This window comes from Mugil cephalus, chromosome 4 (genome assembly GCF_022458985.1).
Source record: "Mugil cephalus isolate CIBA_MC_2020 chromosome 4, CIBA_Mcephalus_1.1, whole genome shotgun sequence".
In the NCBI taxonomy this organism is placed as follows: domain Eukaryota; kingdom Metazoa; phylum Chordata; class Actinopteri; order Mugiliformes; family Mugilidae; genus Mugil; species Mugil cephalus.
The window spans coordinates 3,731,925-3,753,595 of NC_061773.1; the positions used below are offsets into that span (position 1 = coordinate 3,731,925).

Sequence of the window (21,671 nt, forward strand, 5' to 3'; positions counted from 1 at the left end):
GCGACTTCTCCTTTTTTTGGCGACGAAACGTCACGGAGTCTGTTCATCTGCGAGGAGTGAAAATCATAAAAGAAACCCACACACAAACAACTGTTTCCCTCAGTGAAGTCAACTGGGGTTTCTAGCTACTGTACGAAATTCCCCAACACTCGCTGTTGGTTGTTCCAGTCCGTTGGCGAGCACTGGTCTTTATATGTTTTTTTCGAGTGAAGTTGTTCAGCCAAAACTTTTAATTTCGTCGACTTTGAACTAGTTCCTACAGCAGGTCATTACAGCAGGTTTAAACACGCAAAAATGAGCCACGAACTTCAGCCAAAAAAAAAAAAAAAAAAAAAGTATTCCAGCTGTTGGAGAAAGAAAAAAACGGTCACAGAGATTTCTGCTGCCTGCTACCGAACACAAACTCACCCCTTTTCAGATGATATTTATCTGTAATATACAGAGTGTTTTAGCTCGCACTACCGCTGCGCATTCTTTGCCCCGCGTTGAGATTTATCACGTTTAAAGCCACACCCGTAGCCGCCGTGAAGTTCCCCTCCGCCCGACAAACAGCTAGACAGCGCCGTCACCTCCACAACGCAGCAGCAGCAGTACGGACGGCCCTCTAAAAAAACAACGCCCACTCTCAGAGCTTCATGGGAAATGTAGTCGAAGTGGTAGAGACCTATAAAAGCTGCCCGAAACAACGGTATAACGGTAGGTAAACTAAATACTAAAATAAGTATGAAAAGGGTTAACTGAAATATAATAGAAAAAATCAAATGTTCTTGCAAGCTGTATGTTATTTCATATGTAAACTCACAAATAAAATATATTATAAACCACAATTAAACTGAAAAAAAGCAAATCAACTATGGAAAACACCTTAATACCTGAGACAAGTGTGTTTAATGCAAATTTGTACTAAAATACATTTAATTACAGCAACAATGAGTATGTGAAGATGCCACCAGTTACTAGGATTAATTAAATTAAATTAAATCTAAATATAAAACATTAAATATACAGAATACAATTTAGATCAACAATAATTCAATTCGATTCTCCATAAAACTCTCATATTATGTTTCAGTATGCTGATGACAGGCACCTCCAGAGTACATTCTTACCACAGCTCCACAGTGTCACCCTGTGGGCTGTCTCTCAACAATGGCATGAACAACGCTAATCTTGCTCTATGCACTTTTTAGAGTACAGGTGTCAGCTGTTTCATTAACATGAAATAAACATTCTATGCGTTTGTGGAAAAGAATGATCAAATATCAAATAATATGAATAGTGATTTACAATTTCTTCTTTTTTTGTCAGATGTACACAGACAGGCCATTCAGAAGTGCTCCACTGCATTGGCACCATACCTGTGATATTCCAAATGTCTTCATTTGATTTGATTTGAAACAAATAATTAGTTTTATAGTGCATTTTCATACATCTCTTACTAGTATTCGAATGTTTTAGCATGTAATCATTGGAATAATTTTCAGAATATTTTTCCATAACCTATGGACACACATTTCATTACTTTTAGCATTACATCCAATCATCCATTTTGACCATCTTTCCAAAATGTTGCTTCATATTTTATCTGCTTTTTCTTACATTTAGGTTTCATCAACTTATTTAATTTCAACCATTTCTTGTTTTTCATTAAGTTTCAGTCAAAATTCAATTTTTTCTACTTCTCTAAACACATCTTTTTACAATATGCTCAGAAACAGCAGACTTACTGCCTAATTGCTAATCTATACAGTGGACTCAAATATGCATCATGTGTTCAAAAATATTAACATCCGAGTTACATATAAATGATAATGTAGTCTAGTGGCTGAAAAAGTGTGCAAATGCATTTTGACAACAAAGTTTCAAAATGTTGTTTCCTGACCATTACAACCAGAAAGACATCAAGAGATCATTATGTTACCCCATTATTTTTATTGCAACATTGTTTACAGTACAATAACTGCCAGCAACATATTAAAATATATAGAGATACAAGAAAATAGACATGAATCAAAGGACAAAAAGGTTTAAAAGCACTTTAAAAATGATTACACTGATATTTTTAATTGGACTAAAACTTTAATTGCTATTTACATTATACAAACTAGATATGAATATAGAATATAAAGGGTATACATTTATATACATTATTTATAAATGCTGGCCAATATTTAATATGTTACTCATATTACTCACTTCAATCATACACATGTGCATCAATCACAGAAAGAGAGAGACTAGCAACACGGAGGCCTAAGTAGAGGTCCTCACAGATCATCTTGGATCAGCCACTAACACAGTCGCTAACATAGTGTATCACCTCATGTTTGCTTGTATTTTTATTATGTTGTGAGGTTGTGTGTGAGTGTGTGTCCCCTTCATATATATATATATATATGTATATATATGTGTGTAAACGACGCCCCCCCTCAGGTATGACTCAGTGGCTTATTCAGATGATTCCTCCGTATACAGATACATAAAGACAACCAAATATCGAGATACAATGAAATAAAAAGGGGATTAGGAGAGATTTGTTGTATAACAAATAGACAAAAGGACAATATTCAGTTACCCACACAGCACTTATGGAAGTCTGGTGTAAGAGAATTTATCATTAAAAATAATGAAATGCAGGCAGGAACACCAGCTCATTAACAAGTTAGTAGGTGACTGTCTGCCATGAAGCAGCAAGGAAGTCTTCACCACAGATGACATACCAATGACTATAAAAGACAGATGTAAGAAAAAAAACAATCATCTTGCATTTTGTCAACTGACACGCTCGAATCAACACTGAACACGACGTTTAAACCAGTTAATCTATCAATGGTAGAAAACAAACACTTGAGTTATAGTTCTCATCAGAGCATAGGTTCAAGGTTACACGACACAAATGCATATAGGTACTACAGTTCAAATACAGTGGAGCCATGTTTTCTTTTTTAAAAAAAAAACAACACAGACACTTCAAAACCTCCGACAGTACATCCAGCTAATTAGTATCTAAAGAACAGACCAGAAATGATGATCACAGGGGCTCACAGGGAAAACTTTAATGGAATAATTTCAAGTAATGTCTGACAACCACCGATACGTTAGTATTGTAACGCATCAACTACGTTAGATCGAGCGACTGATCAAAGATCTCGTTTAAAGAAAAGGGGGACGTGCCCTTGAGTCACACCTACTGAATATGTTTCACTTTATTAATGGCTAAGAGAGGTTGTGCTTATCAAAGGAAAGTGCTATTGCTAATGGATTTTTTGTTACATTTTTTTTTTTCTTTTGTTAACAAGACAGATTTCCCACTGTCTTGTCATTTCTGTTAGGGATCAAGCTTGTGCTGGACTCAGGAATATATACAGACGCCAAACTGTTGCTAACCACTTCAGGAAGTGACCCTGTTGTTGTTGTTGTAGCTGTTTTGGTTACCTCTGATTACTTCCAGGAAATGTTCAGAAACAACACGTCCGATCTTCCAGGTAAAAATCATCCCTGCCCAAGGTTGACCCTATAGACTGGTCTTCTGATGGTGCTACTGAGCACCATCCAGAGGGCCCATAGCCTTTGTCAAGTCCTGACTTTGTATGTAACTATTTCTCAGGTGGACAAATAATAGCTAGTGTGAAAATTCATTGAAAACATGCGGACCTGTGTTAGCATTAAAACTCATAATAAATGTATTTCAGCCTACAAGTGATTTCCAATGTCTGCTAATATTGTTAACATTCCAAATCACCACTAGCCTCAATTTTGTACAGATTTTCAACATTTTTTCAGTGGGACATTGCTATTGTTTGTCTAACCTAGCAACAGTAACAAAGGAAGTTGGGACTTGAAAAAAGGCAAGAGTCATCTAGTTAGTGGTCAGCAGACCAATCAGAAGGCCAGCAAAGAGTCAGTTTTCATTGTGATTTATATAGCCTTACAGATGAGGTCTTCAGTACCATTTATCAGTGTAGTTTACACAGTAATACTGAGAAACTCTTTGCACATTAAAGGCGTTCTTTTACATGGTGTGTAATCTGTCCCTGACTCTGTCATATCAATGGCCTCAGTTTGCAAGAGCTGAGTATCACCCCGTCAGTCCATACTGCATCATCTGAGGTTTTCAAGCAGCGTTTAATAATAAAAATATACATCTGCATCTTTATTGTGTAGGAATGTAATGATAAATGTGCTCGATTCGCCACGCACGTCGTGGCTTTGCACCCTGCTCTGTCGGAGGTGAGAGTGTTAACACCTCAAAAATGGGAAATAAACAGCAGCAGCACAAGTTAGTGGAACAGGAGCTGAAGGCAGCTTAAAGGAATTTTTTTTTTGTTTGTTTTTCTTTTTAGACTTCGTGTCCAGCTAAGCTAACTGTGCGCTAGCTGCATTTATGTGCTGTTCATATTTTCATCTAACGCTGAAATGCTGAGCTATTGCTTTAACTTATTCTCCCGTCTGCACAGTAGCTTTTTCCATAACTTTCATCTGTAGGTGCACATAATAGAAAATATATAATAATTTAAATAACTTATAATAATAATTATTATAATAATAACAATAATAATAATAGTAATAATAATAGACATTAAAATCATATATTGTCAACAAATTTCATTGGGCAGTTGAAAGGGCAGTGCTTCAGACAATCTAAGTAGCAGTTTGCAGGTCAACACATAAATGATGGATAGTGAGAGGAGGAAGATGCTCTTAATCAACAAAGGTACAGGTGTATGAAGCCAGCAGCTATCTACATTGTTACTTCACATCCTCCTCACAAGGCACAGCCTCAACTTGTCACTATCAATCTTTATGCACCTGGCCACTTAGCTTATTCATCAGCTTTCCGTGAAAAGTTCACTAGCCTGGATGTGCAGTCACTGTTTGGCAGGATGTACAGTATAACAGAGCCGTCTCAAACCCCAGACTCTGTGGCCAATACTCTCAAATGGAAACGATGGGGCGTCTTCAACACCAAATGTGATTCAAAGCAAAAAACGGTAACGTAACAACACAGAGAACTAAATCGACAATATAAAACCTGAAAGAAAAAAAAACAACAACAGAGGAGGTGGTGCCTAGTGGCCGGTGCTGGCTTTACTGTTGCCCGATGTCCAGTCAATGATGATGAAGCTCAGACTCATTATCATGAACAGGACACCGATCCCAGCGAAGCAGGCAGCCTGAAGGAGAAACAGAGAAGGTGAATGCATCTTTTTCAATTATGTTCAAGAAAAGAAACAAAAAAAACTCTCTTTTTTGCATCTTCTGTGTTCAGAGAGTCACACTCACCAGTATATACTCCCTACTACCCTAGTCATTTTGCGTGTTGTGTATTTTCATGGACTGTTTTGGGGGTTTGCTTTCTCCTTGTCCCTTGCCTTATGGACCGCCTACTTGCATATGTACATTAGCTTGTTGTGATGAACTCCTTGTTGTGATGAACACCACCATGCATGGAGGGTTTCACCCCAAGTCCAACACCCTGAGACTGTACGCTAAGCAGAAAGAGGGAGGCCAAGGACTAGTGAGCATTAAGGCCACGGTCCAGGATGAAACATCGAAAATCCAAGAGTACATCAAGAAAACTGCTAAGAGAATGTCTCAGACAGCAGAAATCTGATGAGTGTACAGAGGAAGAGAAGCAGACAACCTGGAGAGAGAAGCCCCTACGCGGCATGAACCACCGCCAAATGGAAGAAGTGGCTGACATCAAGAAAACCTACCAATGGCTGGAAAACGCTGGACTGGCAGACAGACTGACAGAGGCACTAATCATGGCAGCACAAGAATAGGCCCTAAGTACAAGAGCCACAGAGGCCAAGATCTACCAGAGTAGATCAGACCTAAGTTGCAGACTGTGCAAAAATGCCCCTGAGACGGTCCAGCACACAGTAGCAACCAGAGGACCCGAGCTTCGGGATGAAGCAGCGTACTCCAGTTTTATTCAGCATTTTCCAATTTTTTTTATGTTAAATACAAATACACCATTTATTTCCCCCCTGACTGTTTTTAGTCATTTTGTTTAAAATGTTGATTAATGCTACACCTCCAGGGACATAAGGTTTGTGTTAATAAAATACATGTAACCTCACTTTACCTATGAACAGTGATGGGAATAACAGCGTTTAAACAAACAGCGTCACTAACGGCGTTACTTTTTTCAGTAACGGGGTAATCTAACTGATTACTATTTCCATCGTTGTAAAGTCGTTTCCGTTACTGAAAATGAAATGGGGCGCGTTACAAACTAAAGCTATTTGTTTTGTTTTGTTTTGTTTTGTACACATAGGTGATGATGTTTGGCTATGATGGAGTAAGTTTTCATGATAAGTCAATCAGAGGCAGTGTTCAGTTTACACACAAACCACATACTCACACAACAACTTCACACCCGCACCCAACTAGCAGAGGTAAGCAGCAGAAATGCTGAATGTGGAGGAAAAGCTGTGAGCCGTCACTGGTCGACCCGGGTTTTTCTCTCTGACACTGATATATATCTGCCTGTTACACTCTGACTCGACGGCCTCAGCTCAAAAACTAGTTTTGTTCTACTCCCATAAAGACAGTGCAATTCTACTCTATGTAACCGACTTGTGAAACCTGCTACGAAAAGTCAGTTACTTTTTGGGAGAAGTAACTAGTAACTATAACTAATTACTTTTTAAAAGTAACGTGCCCAACACTGCCTATGAACCTTTACATAAACTGGAATGAATGAAATGTTTATTTCATTATTCTGAGGAGGCTCACCAGGATTTTGGGGACTGAGCGCAGCGGCTCCTCTTCTTTGGGTACAATACGAATGTAGAAGACCGCAGGGAAGATGAAGATGAGACAAGGGGCAGATGTGGCACCTGCAAAAAAGAGAAAATTATTCACTCTCATGAAGTCATGCAGCTTGACAGACATTAAAGTCTGGAAATGAGAAGAAAAATGGGGGTTGTTAATATTTATTTGTTCCACAGCCAAAAGTGATTCTAATTTTCATTTATTTTATTCTAAGTGACACTTAAACACATGTACTACTGAGCTGAGCTTATTGACACACAGAAGTGAAAAGACTCTTTCAAAATATATAATTGCTGTTCTCCAGATCCTATTTATCCTACAGTATATGACATATGATTACATACTGTGTGAATAACTTCCCTCTAAAACTACTCGTCTAATTCTTCCTGTTGCTCAATTTTCATGTTAATCTTCTATAACTTCACAACAGGTTTACAGTGCAGATACCTCCTGGTGCATTTGAAATGTTTGCTCAAATTCTCAACTACAAGTGAGTTTTCTCATTTGACACGGTATGCCCAATAATATTTACACTTTGAACTTGTAATAACTTCAGAAGTTTCAGTTGAAAAATGTCAAGCATCCACCAGGTATGTAATAACAGTTCAAGTTTATTCACTTGGCTATTTCATATAGAGTCCAAATTGACCCTGTGGGATTAATAACAGTGGAGTGTTGATGCCAAGTGCTCTTGAACAAGGCACCCAACCTCCTTAGTCCCACAGGCACTCCACAAGGCAGCTCACCATTACTACTACTACTACTGCTGCTGCTGCTGCTGCTACTACTACTGCAAATGAGTGCAAATGAGTAAAATCCACATGTCAAATTTCCAACTGTGTACAATGAATATTAGTCTTTGAGACAAAGAAGTGAAACGCGTTGTAAAGCTGTATTGGTTAAATTCCTAGATCGTTTCCACATGTGGGATTTTATTAGCAGAAATTAATTATATCACATATAACTGAATCATTGTGTTCTTGTTAGTTCAGAATAACCCCTTCAAATGGACACTGGGCTCACAATGATTCTACAGTAGCCCACAATGGACAAACCAGACGCTGACTCTAAAAAAATGCCCACCGAAAGTTCTGAAACGGTAGAGATTTTCATTTGATTACAATCAAAACCTCAGACCTCCAACCTCGCAACTGTATCCAACACACTGGTTCTTTAAGAGATCATTCAAAGCTACCCAGGATTTTAGCAGCATGTATCCTCTAGAGACTGAATGCTTTGGAGTGTCAACCCCTCCTCTAACCCACCGATGATCCCAAAGATGCCCAGGATGTTGGGTGCAAAGATGACCAGCAGGTTGATGAACGTGAGCAGAACGAAGGCGATGGCGATGTGGCGAGGCCAGTTGAAGGTCTTGTTGGGAAACATCATCTGCTGGATCGCTCTCCGCACCTGGTCAGAAATGAACAGCCGTTATTTACACTTCATTTTGAAACTATGTTTAGCAAGGCAGGGAGCATCAGAATTGTACTCACGGGAAAGAGCACGATCGGCACGGTGAGTGTGACGGCAGTGAGCACAGCCACACGCACACACAGAATCAAAGTGTCGTATGGGTCAATGCGGCTGTAGGTGTGGAGCAGCTCCGCTTCCACTTCACCTGGAAGAGACAGAGCAGGGCTGAGGATGACGAACTGTGACCTATGTACATCTTTAATTAAGATGTTATCATCCGTAATAAGAAAATTATAAAACAAACAAACGAACAAAAATATCAAACCTCATGGGCAACCTTTAAAATCATATGTACAGTATGTTAACATTCTGACCACTAGAGGGCATAGATGTACTGTAACAGAGCGATTCAAGTCTAATGATAGATAGATAGATAGATAGATAGATAGATAGATAGATAGATAGATAGATAGATAGATAGATAGATAGATAGATAGATAGATAGATCGTAATATTCTGCAATGGGAGGAGGACTGGGCCTCACCATAGAAAGTTAGGTATCCAAATAGAGCAGCCAGGAAGTACATGCTGTACATAACTGCAATGGAGATGTTGGCCACATGCTGCATCTTTTTCTTGGTGGCACTGAAATCAGAAAATATTGCCATGTGATGTCACACACGCACAAATATACACACACACACAAAAAAAACACGCATACGCAACATCAGGGCACTGTCAAATACATAAAGCATGTAACCCAGTTACTATAAAATATCATCTTCAGCTCCAGGGCTGCTGCTTCTTGCAGGAAATGGCGAAGAGTTGGTAACACATCCAAATTTAAACTTGGAAAAACACGCAACAGTGGTTCAAAGCAGGATGATATATTTAAACTTGCACCATGCTACACAATACAAGCAGTGCCAACACATATCAAAATAAAGGTGAAAGCAGGGCATGTGACTAGGTTATGATCAGCCAAGCGTAAAGCAGACACTGTAGCTTTCCTCTTCCATATCCAAGAGAAACTTAGCAGGAGTGTTCCATCATGAGAACGTACTTGCGCAGCTCTGTGTAGATGGGGAGGACCTCCGGGTGGCACACAAAGGCGAACGCCAGGATGGGAATGGTGTAGGCCGTCTGAAAATGAACCCCAACAGGTCACCATAGATACAGCAGCACCATCCCAGACGTCTTACCACCAACCTCGCTCTTTACTGCCCATTACTCCCTCAGATACATCACAGAGAGCTAATTGTTTCTCTGTGATTAACTTGGGCCTGGCAGCAGATCAGCTTCAGCCTATTTAAGAATGCCTTACTCGTAAGCTGCTGAGCAGCAGGAATTGGTCGAACCGGCCTGAGTAAGGAAAATCTCATGCATCTTCCAGGGATGCTAATAAAAGCCTGACAGAATTTCCTAAAACCAGGAACATGTAGTCAGTATTAGCTAATGCTCTGGAAATTAAAATCGTTTCAATAAAATTTTGCAATGTTACAGTCAAACACATTTAAGCATCTAGCTGTGATTAATGGGTCTTTAAAGACTGTCCTGTTGCGAAGGTATGTACTGTGTGAGAAAACAAGGGCACTTAGAAAATGTCAAGCCTTTCCCATTTCAGTCATCAGCATGTCTCTCTGGCCCACAAAGGTTAAACAGGATGATCTCACTGCAAGACACTAAATGCCAAAGCAATTTTTACACTTCTCCAGACAGCTCTGGGGTCACTGTCCATCCATGAGCCTTGCATTAATCAGACTGTTGTGTGTTAACAGCATTAACAGCTTGACGGTTCCTTCTCTCTTTTTCAGTGTAACTGAGCGTTTCAAACCAAAATGTCCATGCTCGGGTTGTGAAGTGGCACTGGCAACATGCTGAAGATGATGATAATAAGTGGGCGACTGTCAGTGGCCATGACAGGGGGAAGTGGATTTGCAGAGTGAGTAACATGCATAAACGTACTTGTGAGTTGAGATTGGCCATTTTGGGAACACAGGAAGGGTTAACCTCCCCACCAGGATCCATGGCACTGATATTCATCCCACTGCTAGTGCTGTTGAACGAGAAGTCCACGAAAGGACAAGGGATATTGAACTTCTTGTAGATAACCTGTACAGTGTGGAGAGAAACAGAGGCTGTGGGACACAGTCAATATACAGACAGTCCGAAAACATGTCAATGAGAGAGCCAGAGAAAAAGAGAGGGAGCAATGAGTGGATTACAGCCTGCATGGTGAAAACTAGGTCAGAGAAAAACAGAGAACCAACACAGCCTGGAACTGCAGCATGCAAACATTAAGTCCATGGCAATGAGTAGAGAGAGTATGGAATACTAAAGAGGGAGTGGGGAGGTCGTAGTGCATCTGAATATACTGTCAGCCGATAGACCAGAAGCAAACACAATGTCTGGTTTACACCGACATCAGAAGACTTACAGAAATGAGGAAGAAAACCATGCAGCTCAGGGAGAAGCCGCTGGTGTATCCCAGGTATCCTGAAACACAAAGGCTTCATTAGCATTGTTTTCATGTTGGATTACAAAGCAGAAGGTTCCTTAACACTGTACGTTCTTTGAACTGTGTTGATGCGCAGAGAACTCATTACAGGACTGTGACCGCACTGGCTGGCTCCGTTGTCCTTTGTGTCTCTGCAGGAGACAGGCTTCTTACTCGAGGTCAGCCAACACAGTCTCCTTCTCTCTTTTCCAAACTGGCTTCCCCTGCTTGTTTCTCCTTTCCATTTATTTTGTTTTGCGCCCTTGTTGCATCACACTCAGGGAAACTGTGAGCGTTAGTCATGGACACTTATTATTTTAAAACAAGTGAACTCTTCAGTCAGTCAGTTATCAATCTAATCTACGCATGGAGACTGAAGTGAGGGCACAAGACACGTGACACATCATGAGGAGAAACAGTGTAAAAGATAAAGTAACTTGATCGGTTGAGGATCTAGTGAATTTGGAGGCCAGGTCAACACCTTGTGCTGTGCTTAGTTGTTCCGAGAGTGTTTCTGTCTCTGTGTCTGTGTCAGGCTGCATCCTGCTGGGGGTGGCTGCTGCCATCAAGGAGTGTTGTTGTTATGGGGTGGGGGTGTCTGGTCTGGTCTAGGTCCAGAAGTTTCCCAGCAGAACATTATCACAAGATGGTTAAACTTGTTATTTACTTCTCCTGTCAGTGGTTTTAATGGCGTGGCTGATAGGTGTAAGTTGAGGCAGGAAAACTGACTGACCCTTGAATAAAACACCAACATGGGACTACAATCTTGACAATACCCCCTGAAGATATCTGACTATAAGGTAGGAGTACATCTTAGTGGTACAGGGTGACCAGGAAGTCAGTAAGGCTTGCATATGAGTTACAATAATTATTACTTGAACAAAAGGCCAAGGACAAATGTTCTCAGCAGTGTTTCACAATTCCAGTCCTCAGGACCCACTGCCCCACTGCCCTGCATGTTGTCAATGTTCCCCCCTAAGGAACTGTTCATTTGAATCAGGTGTGTTGGAGGAGGGAAACATTGAAAACATGCAGGGCAGTGGGGCAGTGGGGCCCGAGGACCGGAACTGAGAAACACTGTCTTAGAGGAAGTGTCCTTGAGTTTGTTGCTATGCAAAGTTACACAATTTGCGAGACGGAACAACACACTCTCATTCCCACTGAATCTTTCTATGCATTTAGCGGTATTGATTCAGCCGCTTTATTTACTCTAGTAATTAGCATAATTGCAGCGTGGCCCTGGCTCAGAGTGGAGCGTAGCTGAAATGAGAAAGGTCGTGACATTACACACTCACCGAGCTGTTTCATGAGAGCCAGCGGCAAAATCACTGCGATAGACACGATGATCACAAGGTAATTTCCGTTCAGGTACCATTCACTGTGGAAAGGCAGAAGGACACGGAGAATTAAACGTATTGATTTGGAACCACGCTGCTTAAGCGCTCCTATCAATCTCACTTCTGTTAATAGTTTGCACTGTGTCAGATATTGATCACATGGATACCAGAAAAGGTGTGTGAACAGCAAAAAATAAATATATAAAAATGAGGCTGACACGGAGGGAGAAATTTAAAATTCTATGCCGCTACAACTATGGCAGTTCACTCACACCTGACCAGAAGGGAAAATGGATCAAACTCAACCTTTGACCACTCGGTTCTAATCAGTACTTTCCTGAGGTTTATTCTGAAGACATTCCCTCAAATCATTCCTGATTCTCCAAGAATTAGACACGTGGATAAAGCAAAAACAATTGCTACCTTATCAAAGAAGACGTGTTACGTGGTCGAGGACAGGTTTTCAGCATCTCAAGCATCTGTCTAATATTTCTAAACATGAAAGCAGCCGGACTCATCGGGCCAGTACGTTCAAACTGGGAGTGTAGCAGCGAGCCATATTGAAAGAAAGGACAGTGAGCAGCAGGAAGAGATGCTTCTCCTCTCAGTGGTTTTAATGTTGTGGCTGAGCGGTGTATTGTACATATCCCGTTTTATAATTTAGTTTCATTAAACCGCCAGTAGGTGTATTAGACTGTATTACAGTGATGTTGTGTTCAGTGACCGACTGCAGAAGTGGAATATTAAAAGCGTAAACACTGAGTATGACAAAATATTATGCAAAAACACCGAGGTCATGTTCCATTGCCAAATCACGAAAAAAAAGGAAGAAAAACAAAAAAAAAAAAAAAAACAACACACCTTTTGACTTAATGGAAGAGAATGATATGAGAAACTCATCAAAACATGTGACGATCAGATTCCACTGACACAAACAACTACATGGTACCGTCACATGCATGGCTACGTCTAGGCAACCTCTGTGGGTTATTTTTGGAACAGTGAGTGTGATTAATTTCTTGTCTTCTGTGAGGTGGGAGATTTTGCAACATCTGTCACACAACGCGCACACACTCACACACACACGTTTAGAAAAAAAAAAGAAAAAAGGAGGCTCATCTATCCTGTTGTCATCCTAGCCTTACGGCCATCTGGCCCATGGACGCAATCTCTTGATGATACACAACAACAGTATTTTCCCTACACACATAGAAATAGGCAGGTGCACAATCACAAATAATCACTATGAAAACCCTGATAGGCAAATATACATATGGCACTCTCCACACTGACATATCAGCAGCGTTCTGATAAGCTGACTGCTTCAGCAAGCATGTAAACAAACACACAGACAGAGCCTCGGGTGTTCATTAACTGTGCATGTGGCCTGACCGGGGTCAGATTGGTTTAAACCCCACACATATCCAGAGTCACAAGTAGAATCACAATTATATGTGCTTACACATGCAGACAATGGACAAAACAACAATGCAGATCATTATGTGGGATACATGGCTAAGTCTAAGTAACAACCATAGGAATACCAGGTCCAAAAGTTTCCCACCAGAACACTGAATTGTCCCAGTACTACTTTACTGTAATATACTGTAATAAAAATTTCATCACAGTTTATGTGGTACTTATCATTTTTCAATGCATAATTTAAATCAACATTTTATTTATTTATTTTTATTTTTTTGCCAAAATACAAATGAATTAAAATATAAATTCCCTAATAAATTCAAAACACATCAACACAACCAGCAGACACGATCAATGGTAGACAGACGTTATCGGCCATAGTTCACTGGAGTTCACACGGTCACACTGTAATTACATTCTGTTTCACGTATGGTAGTATATGTCGCAGAGTGATTGTGTCTGATTGTGTCTGATTGTAAGGAGTCTCTGTTTTTTTGCCCACATCCTGTACAGTTTAACAATACAAACACACACCCACTGACAGAATGAAATGCCGCTGGGACAGTCTAGTCTGTCATTTCAAATAAACAGTGATTGTTGACCATGGCCCACAGCGCGCACACACTGCTACACAGAACAAAACAGAGCTGGCACTGGCCGACAACGTGGGCATGTTGTCACTCTATATCGCTTCTATTGTGACTGCTTATAGTGGGACACGTGAATCTAAATAGTTATGAGCAAAAGCGGTGGCGGTGGTAGTCCTTATTCTCCTTTCTATAGGTTGAAACCAGCACGGTGCACGCATTTGTTTCTTTGAAATTATGTCGCCTATTTCATACCAGGTTGTGTACAACCATTGTTTTCCATATACTTGCAACCTCATCAACCACCTCCCTCAACAAGAACAAAAAAAAGTAGGTGAGAAGAGGCCCTAACTGGGGTAAGGGTTGAGGGGGTAAGATCACACTTGAAATCCCATTCGCGAAAGTGAGTTTTGTTTGTCTCCGAGGCCACCTGCACCAGCGAGCGATATCCCACGGTTTACGTTTTCAGCTGTGGAGTCTAGCTGTGTTTTGATGTGAGAGTTCTCGGTGGCCGCGTTGCTCTCCTCCTCCTCTGGGGTCACTGTCGCAGCTGTTTCCCACGCCAGCTGCTCGTCGCATCCAGAGCGGCACCGGGGCCCGACGACTGGCCTAGCTTGGCGCCAGCTCTTCTGACGACGCTAGAATCTGTGCATGCGTGCGCCCGACTGCGTGCGCCGTGATGGGAATAATGCATCGGTGTGGTGTGGCCAGGTCTACACGACTGACACTCAAACCAGCAGGATATTTTATTTAGTTCTGCATTTGTGTGTAAAAATGGTGCCGCATTTTCTGCAAAATATATGATTCCTCCACAAAACCCCAACGTAACTGCTATTTGTTTTAATTAGACCTATTACCCTGGTCCCATAGATGAGTGATGGGATAATGTACCGGTGTGGTTTACATGGTATAAACTATGATTTTAACAATCTTAAGTTTTAATTTCGGATTTTATCATTTATGTACAAAAATGTTAAAATTCTGAAGCATTTTGTGTAACATATGTGTTTAGAATTCACAAACAGAGAAATTGCTATTTTATTTTTAAGCACGGTCAGAGCAATTGCCTGGCATTATGATGCTGGAAGTAATACTGGATTATTTTTAACAGTGAATTTCAGGAAGGAATTTATTTGAACTTTACTGCTGTTTTTCATTACCTCATGTGTATTCCCTGCACCTGATATAACCCATATTGCCTAATTGTGAATAAATAATACTATGTCGTGCAAGTACTCACCCTGCCGGTTTGTCCACCTTGAGAAACGCCTGGATCACCAGGGGAAACTCATACTTGACTATGTAAAGGTAACTGGACATGGCTGCGGAGGAGAAATATACATCAGTTAACATGCTCCCACACACACACCAACACACACACAGAGCACTTATTATTAATCTCACCCAAGAAATCTCACTGTTCTAACAACACTATTCCAGAAATATCAGGAGGAAATGTTAAAAAAGAATGTGCATGTGTGAGGACAGATGGCGGCGTGTGACCTCACCTCCAATGTTCTGCAACGTGATGGCAATACCTGCCGCCATCTTCCCCGGGGTCCCAAAGGCCCTGTAGCCGAGCTGCTCGTATGCACGAATACCTGAGCCACAAACACAGAAAGGTAAGAGAATATTATCCATGTGTTAAATCCATACTGTTTGGACTATAAATTGAATTAAATGCATTCTAAAGGGAAGAGGCAATGGTACATACCTACTATACCAGATGACTTTAGCAGTAAATGGATGGAGTATGATGAAAGGACTGCTACTACTGTTAGGAGAACCCTGAAACAAATACACAGATACACCTTAAAAATCCATTTATTCACTACTGGCAGAGATTTTTCATTTTTCAATGACCATTTTGAAGATTTGTGTATTTATGGGTCTGCACTGTATATGGTAAATTGTCTTGCTTTTATATAGTGCTTTTCTACCTATTGGTATTCAAAGGTCTTTTACAGCCATGGATGCAGCTACCTATTCACTCACACAAGCACACACACATTCACACAGCGGGAGCAATGGGGGGTTGAGTGTCTTGCTCAGGGACACTTCGGCATTCATCAAACCAATAACCCGTTCATGGACAACCTGCTCTACCTACTGAGCCACAGTCGCCCCATAGGCTGTTTATGCAGCTGCAGTAGAGGCATACATTTTCTGGATGCCTTGTACATAGATTGAGTCGGAAAAACCAGAGTCCCTGTGGCTCCACTTTGCATCAGACTGTTAGTGCAGCTGAATCAAGGAGGATGACCCGTCGGTCCCTCTGCCCTCTGCCACAATAAATAACCACACGCATATCACATTGACTATTTCACAAGGATAACATTTTCAATGCAATTGACAGAATGGGGAAAATCTTCTTGTGACCAGTAATCATCTTTCCCTTTGTTCTTCTGATCCTCCACGATGTTCCCCACTTCACAAGTGATTACCTCCATTTTTGATGATTTCCTCAAGAGGAACTTGACATGATTCATATTCACCATCTTTACACGCAGTACTTCTTCATGCACGCTGCTGCAGTATCTCGCTTCTACAGTTCCCTTTTAATAATTTGACTTTTATTTTAATTTTCACTGCCCTAGAGGTCCAGGGTCAGTGAGCCATGAGTTAGCATTAGCATTATTACGTGTAACAAGAATCCCCTAAATAATGATTAACTTAACGTACTATGTCAAATCGCCCATCCAGTGAGTGATGGATGATTTGACAGGACTGCCCACCAAGCAATGGGCAGACATTTTCATGGACCTAATTGAGTAACATAGCATCTACACGAAAGAAAAGTTGAAAGCATACAAATCATTAGATGCCAATAACAATGTTTTGATTTACAATAGAAGAACTTGAACAATGACTTATGTCCATATGATCACAGACTGTCTGTCTTTATCAATTGAAGCCTCTCCAGCTAAGATAATACAAGAAGTAAGTGGAGCCACTATGGAGGGTAACGTAGTAAATGCAACTTCTGCTTTGACACCCATGAAACACACGATAAACGTTGTGTTACCTAGCGTTTAGCATTAGCATTAACATGTAACAAAAATCCCCTTAATAAGCATTAATCTAACTCATAATGTTATCCAGGCTGAAACTGTTGATTGTCTCTCTCCAATCCTTTCTTTTGATCGTCAAACCAAAGTTGTCTACAACTGGCAAAACTTCAAGTGAATGTTTTTGATTTTTCGGTTTTGGCACCACAAAATACAGCAAAACCACATTTTCATGGTTGAAAGCGACAGTGTTGACCCTAACCCTAACCCTCAAGCTTCCCTCTGTTTTGCTATAGGGGTCTATAGGTCATAAGCTCCACCTCCTCCATGTTAGTGGATGGAATTTGGGCAAAACTAAAAAACTAAAATACACATCAAATAAGTTATTTTCAGGAATGTTTTCTGTCGTTTTAGGTGGCTAATATAATATGCATACTCAAGTGTCAATTTTTCTGTTTAGTTTAGTTTTAGTTAGTTATTTGACATTACAGAAACAGGATGGGACATCATGATAAGTATAAGTTGTCATGCCAATCAGTCTGTGATGCAGTCCAATAGGAAGTTGGAGTTGGAAATTAAAAAATTGATAAATACAATGTATAATCAGGAAGTGTGTGTATATTTATATACAGTCTATGGTCTGATCCTTGTATAATTTGTTGCTTGACAGTTTATACTTATGTTCTGTGGTGTTTCTATTTTGTACAGTAATCAGGGTTAGGGGTGGTATTTTAGTATTTTTCAGGAAAATGTTCAAAAACATACTGTAGTCTTAGAATTCCACTCATGGGACGAATCCTTGGCGTGTAGAAGTTTGTGAATGGACCACTAATCTACTGACTGACGGTCCACCTCATTCCAACACTATTTGCTCTTTTGTTGCTACTGTTGGCAACATTAACATTGACACTTTTCACACAGTCGCACTCCCTCCATTCCTCGCTCCTTCTGGAAAAGGCCAGTCTGCCCGTCTTTCACCTCAACTTCAGCTCTTGGCCACTTAACAGTTTTTTGTTTATTTGCCTTTTTTTTTTTCCTCCTCGAACTAAGTGGAGGAATGCTGGGCTGACTTGCGGGCGAGGAGTTAGTCAAGTGGCAGTGGGAGGACAGATCTGATGACTGTCACACTCGGGTCACTGTAGCTCTGCTCACAGCTTTCCGCCCCAGTGCATTCCTACCAAGACCAGCGCCACTGACCTGCTGAAGCCTCTGCAGCCGCCAACTAAATTCTCAGTGCTATGAAAAATCAGGCCATGAGGGAGACAAAGGGCATTACCAAACGTGTATTAGATATATCGACTTGTCTACAAACAGTACATTCAGTGAATTTAATATTGTATGTCCTATTTTCTCAACATTTCATGTTTTAAAACGTCAAATAAGATTGTGTACTCAGTGCCATATAAACCATAAACATGTCTATTGTTCAGCTAATCAACAATAAGCCAGCCACAGTACATTTGACTCCTGGAAAGCTATTTACTGTGTCAGTCAATAAGCATAACTAAGTCTAGCATTCGTGGAGTTAACTGATGCGTCAGTGTGATACTACATGACAAAACACTATTGCCAGCAGCAATTTTCTTTTTCCTTTGCGTTCCAGCCTTTGTTCAAAAAATATCTTCTTGTCAACCCATTTCTGACCTTCTGTGTCCGAACACTGTGTCTCTCAAAGTGACACAGTACAAAAAGATAAGATGCGCATTTTGAGGGGATCATCAGCCTGGAGTCCAACATGAAACATGAAAAGTTGCCAGTATTCCCTCGCCAAATATGTCACCGACACTGCCTGTGTTTCTCTGCTGCTACTCTATTGTTTGATACGGGATCATGTAGATATGCGCACAAAGACACAAAGACGCAGCCTGTCATCTATAACGGGATGGATAAATACACACCATTTGTTGCATTCTGTCAAGCACTATTAATCTGCATGCAATTGTGTGTCTACATCAGAGTGAAATAAAGTAGACTAATCGACTACAGAGTTAATCTCATCTCCTGTCTAGCCAAGTGTCAAAGACATTCGCCGTTCGGTGGCAGAGAGTTCAGACAGAAAAACCACAGTCACACAACTCAGATCAAAATAAGGAGCTTTCTCTACCACGAGGGAAAATCCTCCAGACATGACTGCCTTGGAAAGAGGTCAAATAACATTCCTGAATAACGTTTCAGGCTGATGGCAGCAATGGAACGTAAAAATGCCTTAAATATCAAAAATATAATAAAATATATTGAATACTGACATGAATATGCTATCAGATACTTGTAATAGAGTTATTTTTGAGGTTTTGACATGTAACCACCAACAAGCAGGAGTGAAAACTTTCTCTGTTCAGGGACAGCTCGTTGAAGCAACTGCTCCATCTGAATTTAGTCAGAAACGTAGTACTGCAATACTGACGGCGCCACTTCAACTCTCGCAAGAATATGCTCAGCTAGCACCATACAGAGCCTCACACTCCAGCACCACCAGGAAGAGGTGTCAAAACAACACGAAGAAGGAGATGAGTGGAAGTGTTGGCACTGCCAGCACTATCGAGCGAGACTTCACGGGAGGCACATGCTTGATTACTTCTGTGAGGCGTGCAAACAAAAGAGACCATACGAACAAAGAGGACACTGATATGCAGCAGCACATACATGTTAGGACGTAAATGAGCGTGTAAAGTGTTGACGACATGTCAGCCCAGAAACACAGAACTGCTTTGAATTCTACAGCATGCAGCAGTGATCTATTGCAAACCAGAGCACAAATATGTCTTTGTGGGATTCAGCCATTATAAATCAAGACTAGTCTTAATGATATAATGGTAGAATAGTCAGAGTAAACAGCACTCTATGGCTGGAGATTAGAATAAGAAAATGCAACAGAGAACATGAAGCCCAGGATGCAAAAGGCTACAGCTAACAAGCAATATATGTTGCTAGCAAGGTACTGTAGTAGCTAAAAGGTCAAAAAGCCTCCAGGGAAACACATAGAACAGCTGCAGTTAACTCTGACGTCATTAACCTGACAGAAAACGCTGCTGTGGAGACTTCAAAATGTTAATCCGGTCATACTGGTCACTGGTCACTAGTTGGTTGGTTGGTTGGTCGGTAGTGAGAAGCTATGCGTTTATTTTCAGCATCTGTGATTGCAGTTGGTTTTGTTCATAGCATAAATGATTTCCAGATTGCTATTAATCTGAGTCGCTACTTAACACACAAATAAGCTCAGTGTCATTAGTTTCCCTGTCATAAACAAGGTCTGCTGCTGGGTTAATACAAGACAATTACAATACAATTAAGGGCTATTTGAAGACACACACATTGGAAAAGTAAATCAGACATCTGCAACCACAGAGTTACGTATTCATTCACGTGTTAGATACATATGAGTAACTTACAAAAACAGGACGACCCCTGTGTTGGCCATGGCGTATGCGAGTCCTAGAATTCCACTTCCCATGATCGCATTGCCCAGGTTGAAGACAGACATCCCAAATGAGGTTTTTCCTTCAAACTACAACCAGTGCAAGAAAGAAGAGAGAAATCTACACATCAAATCAACTGTAGCCATGCTCATAATTTCTTTAAAACTCAGTTGCGGTTGAACTCACGTCTGTAAAGCGTGTTGTCTTCTTGTCCTCCATGCCTGATAAGAACTCCTGGCTCTCTGGGAGGTTGGCCTCTGTGTTTTCAGTTCTGTGAGGGCTAATGGTTATAAACACAATCAGGAGGACATGAAGTGAAACATTCAGAATTATTCACCAAACAGGCTTTTGTTTGAAACAAACTATTTTTTTAGATTAATTCCACAAAGGACACTAGTGAAACAGACAGCGCACAATCTTCATTACTGTATCATACGTACCTAGCATTCTGGGCACTATTCGCTACAGATTCGCTACATCAGTGTAGGACGAGATCATCCATCACCCAACGAGTGCACAAAGTGGAAAAACAACACCCACAGTCATAATACAATAAGAGCAACAACAGTACACTGAAGGGCCCATCTATAAATTATCATTTGTTTCCTGGAGAGAGAAGCTTTAATTAAGCCATCCATTATCCAAGGACACAATAAATATTTCTAGACGAGCATTGGCGTGATTAGGTGCTGAGCGTGCTCCATTATCTAGCACAGACATTATTTCCGCAGCTAGGTAGGTTGCTCAGAGGCACTTCAAAATACACTTCAGTTATGAGGCAGTCACTGTAATTGCTAGTCTACAGTGTCACCTCAAGTAGCAGGGGACACAAAATGATCTGCACCTAGTATGTTGTGAGCATTGAGACTTTTCAGTGAACCCTGAGACTGTATTACTGTATCCCAACCAAATGCAGCTTATTGCATTGTGTAAGGTGAAGGTCAGGTGCCTTGATGTTAATGGAGACAACCTTTCAGTTGGTGGAGAAACATGCCCACGAAAAATTGCACATGCATGTGATGTGATACATTAGGAAGCAAGGCCTCTATTAAGTGGAAGGTTACGAGATCAAATCAAATCACCTTAATTAGCCTTGATTGGCCTTTTTTTGTGACTAGCCGCTTGTGTCTTTCCAAAGTACTTTCATTTTTATCATTTTTTTAGACTTATTGAGAATTGAAATTTCAGGTTTATCTTTTGCATGGACA

The 21,671-nt window shown here is 40.7% G+C and overlaps 2 protein-coding genes across 3 annotated transcripts in view; both read right to left on the reverse strand.

Annotated features, from left to right (window-relative positions):
• Nucleotides 1–571, reverse strand: part of LOC125006416 (guanine nucleotide-binding protein G(i) subunit alpha-2) — a 47,010-nt gene extending 46,439 nt beyond the window's left edge. The window contains exon 1 of the mRNA XM_047582415.1: nucleotides 409–571. The gene's annotated coding sequence lies outside the window, so the exon portion shown is untranslated. The remainder of the gene's footprint in view (nucleotides 1–408) is intronic.
• Nucleotides 572–1,912: 1,341 nt separating this feature from the next.
• Nucleotides 1,913–21,671, reverse strand: part of LOC125006747 (sodium-coupled neutral amino acid transporter 3-like) — a 34,388-nt gene continuing 14,629 nt past the window's right edge. The window contains exons 3-17 of one of the 2 annotated variants that reach the window (XM_047583081.1): nucleotides 20,904–20,936; nucleotides 20,650–20,743; nucleotides 20,437–20,552; nucleotides 15,754–15,827; nucleotides 15,548–15,640; nucleotides 15,280–15,361; nucleotides 11,989–12,071; nucleotides 10,634–10,692; nucleotides 10,162–10,308; nucleotides 9,260–9,339; nucleotides 8,741–8,841; nucleotides 8,277–8,401; nucleotides 8,049–8,193; nucleotides 6,745–6,848; nucleotides 1,913–5,174 (exon numbers count right to left, since the gene is read on the reverse strand). In XM_047583081.1, coding sequence (XP_047439037.1) covers nucleotides 5,070–5,174; nucleotides 6,745–6,848; nucleotides 8,049–8,193; nucleotides 8,277–8,401; nucleotides 8,741–8,841; nucleotides 9,260–9,339; nucleotides 10,162–10,308; nucleotides 10,634–10,692; nucleotides 11,989–12,071; nucleotides 15,280–15,361; nucleotides 15,548–15,640; nucleotides 15,754–15,827; nucleotides 20,437–20,552; nucleotides 20,650–20,743; nucleotides 20,904–20,936 — 1,441 coding nt within the window. In that variant the 3' untranslated portion in view covers nucleotides 1,913–5,069. The remainder of the gene's footprint in view (nucleotides 5,175–6,744; nucleotides 6,849–8,048; nucleotides 8,194–8,276; nucleotides 8,402–8,740; nucleotides 8,842–9,259; nucleotides 9,340–10,161; nucleotides 10,309–10,633; nucleotides 10,693–11,988; nucleotides 12,072–15,279; nucleotides 15,362–15,547; nucleotides 15,641–15,753; nucleotides 15,828–20,436; nucleotides 20,553–20,649; nucleotides 20,744–20,903; nucleotides 20,937–21,671) is intronic. The other variant, XM_047583082.1, reaches the window with a different exon arrangement.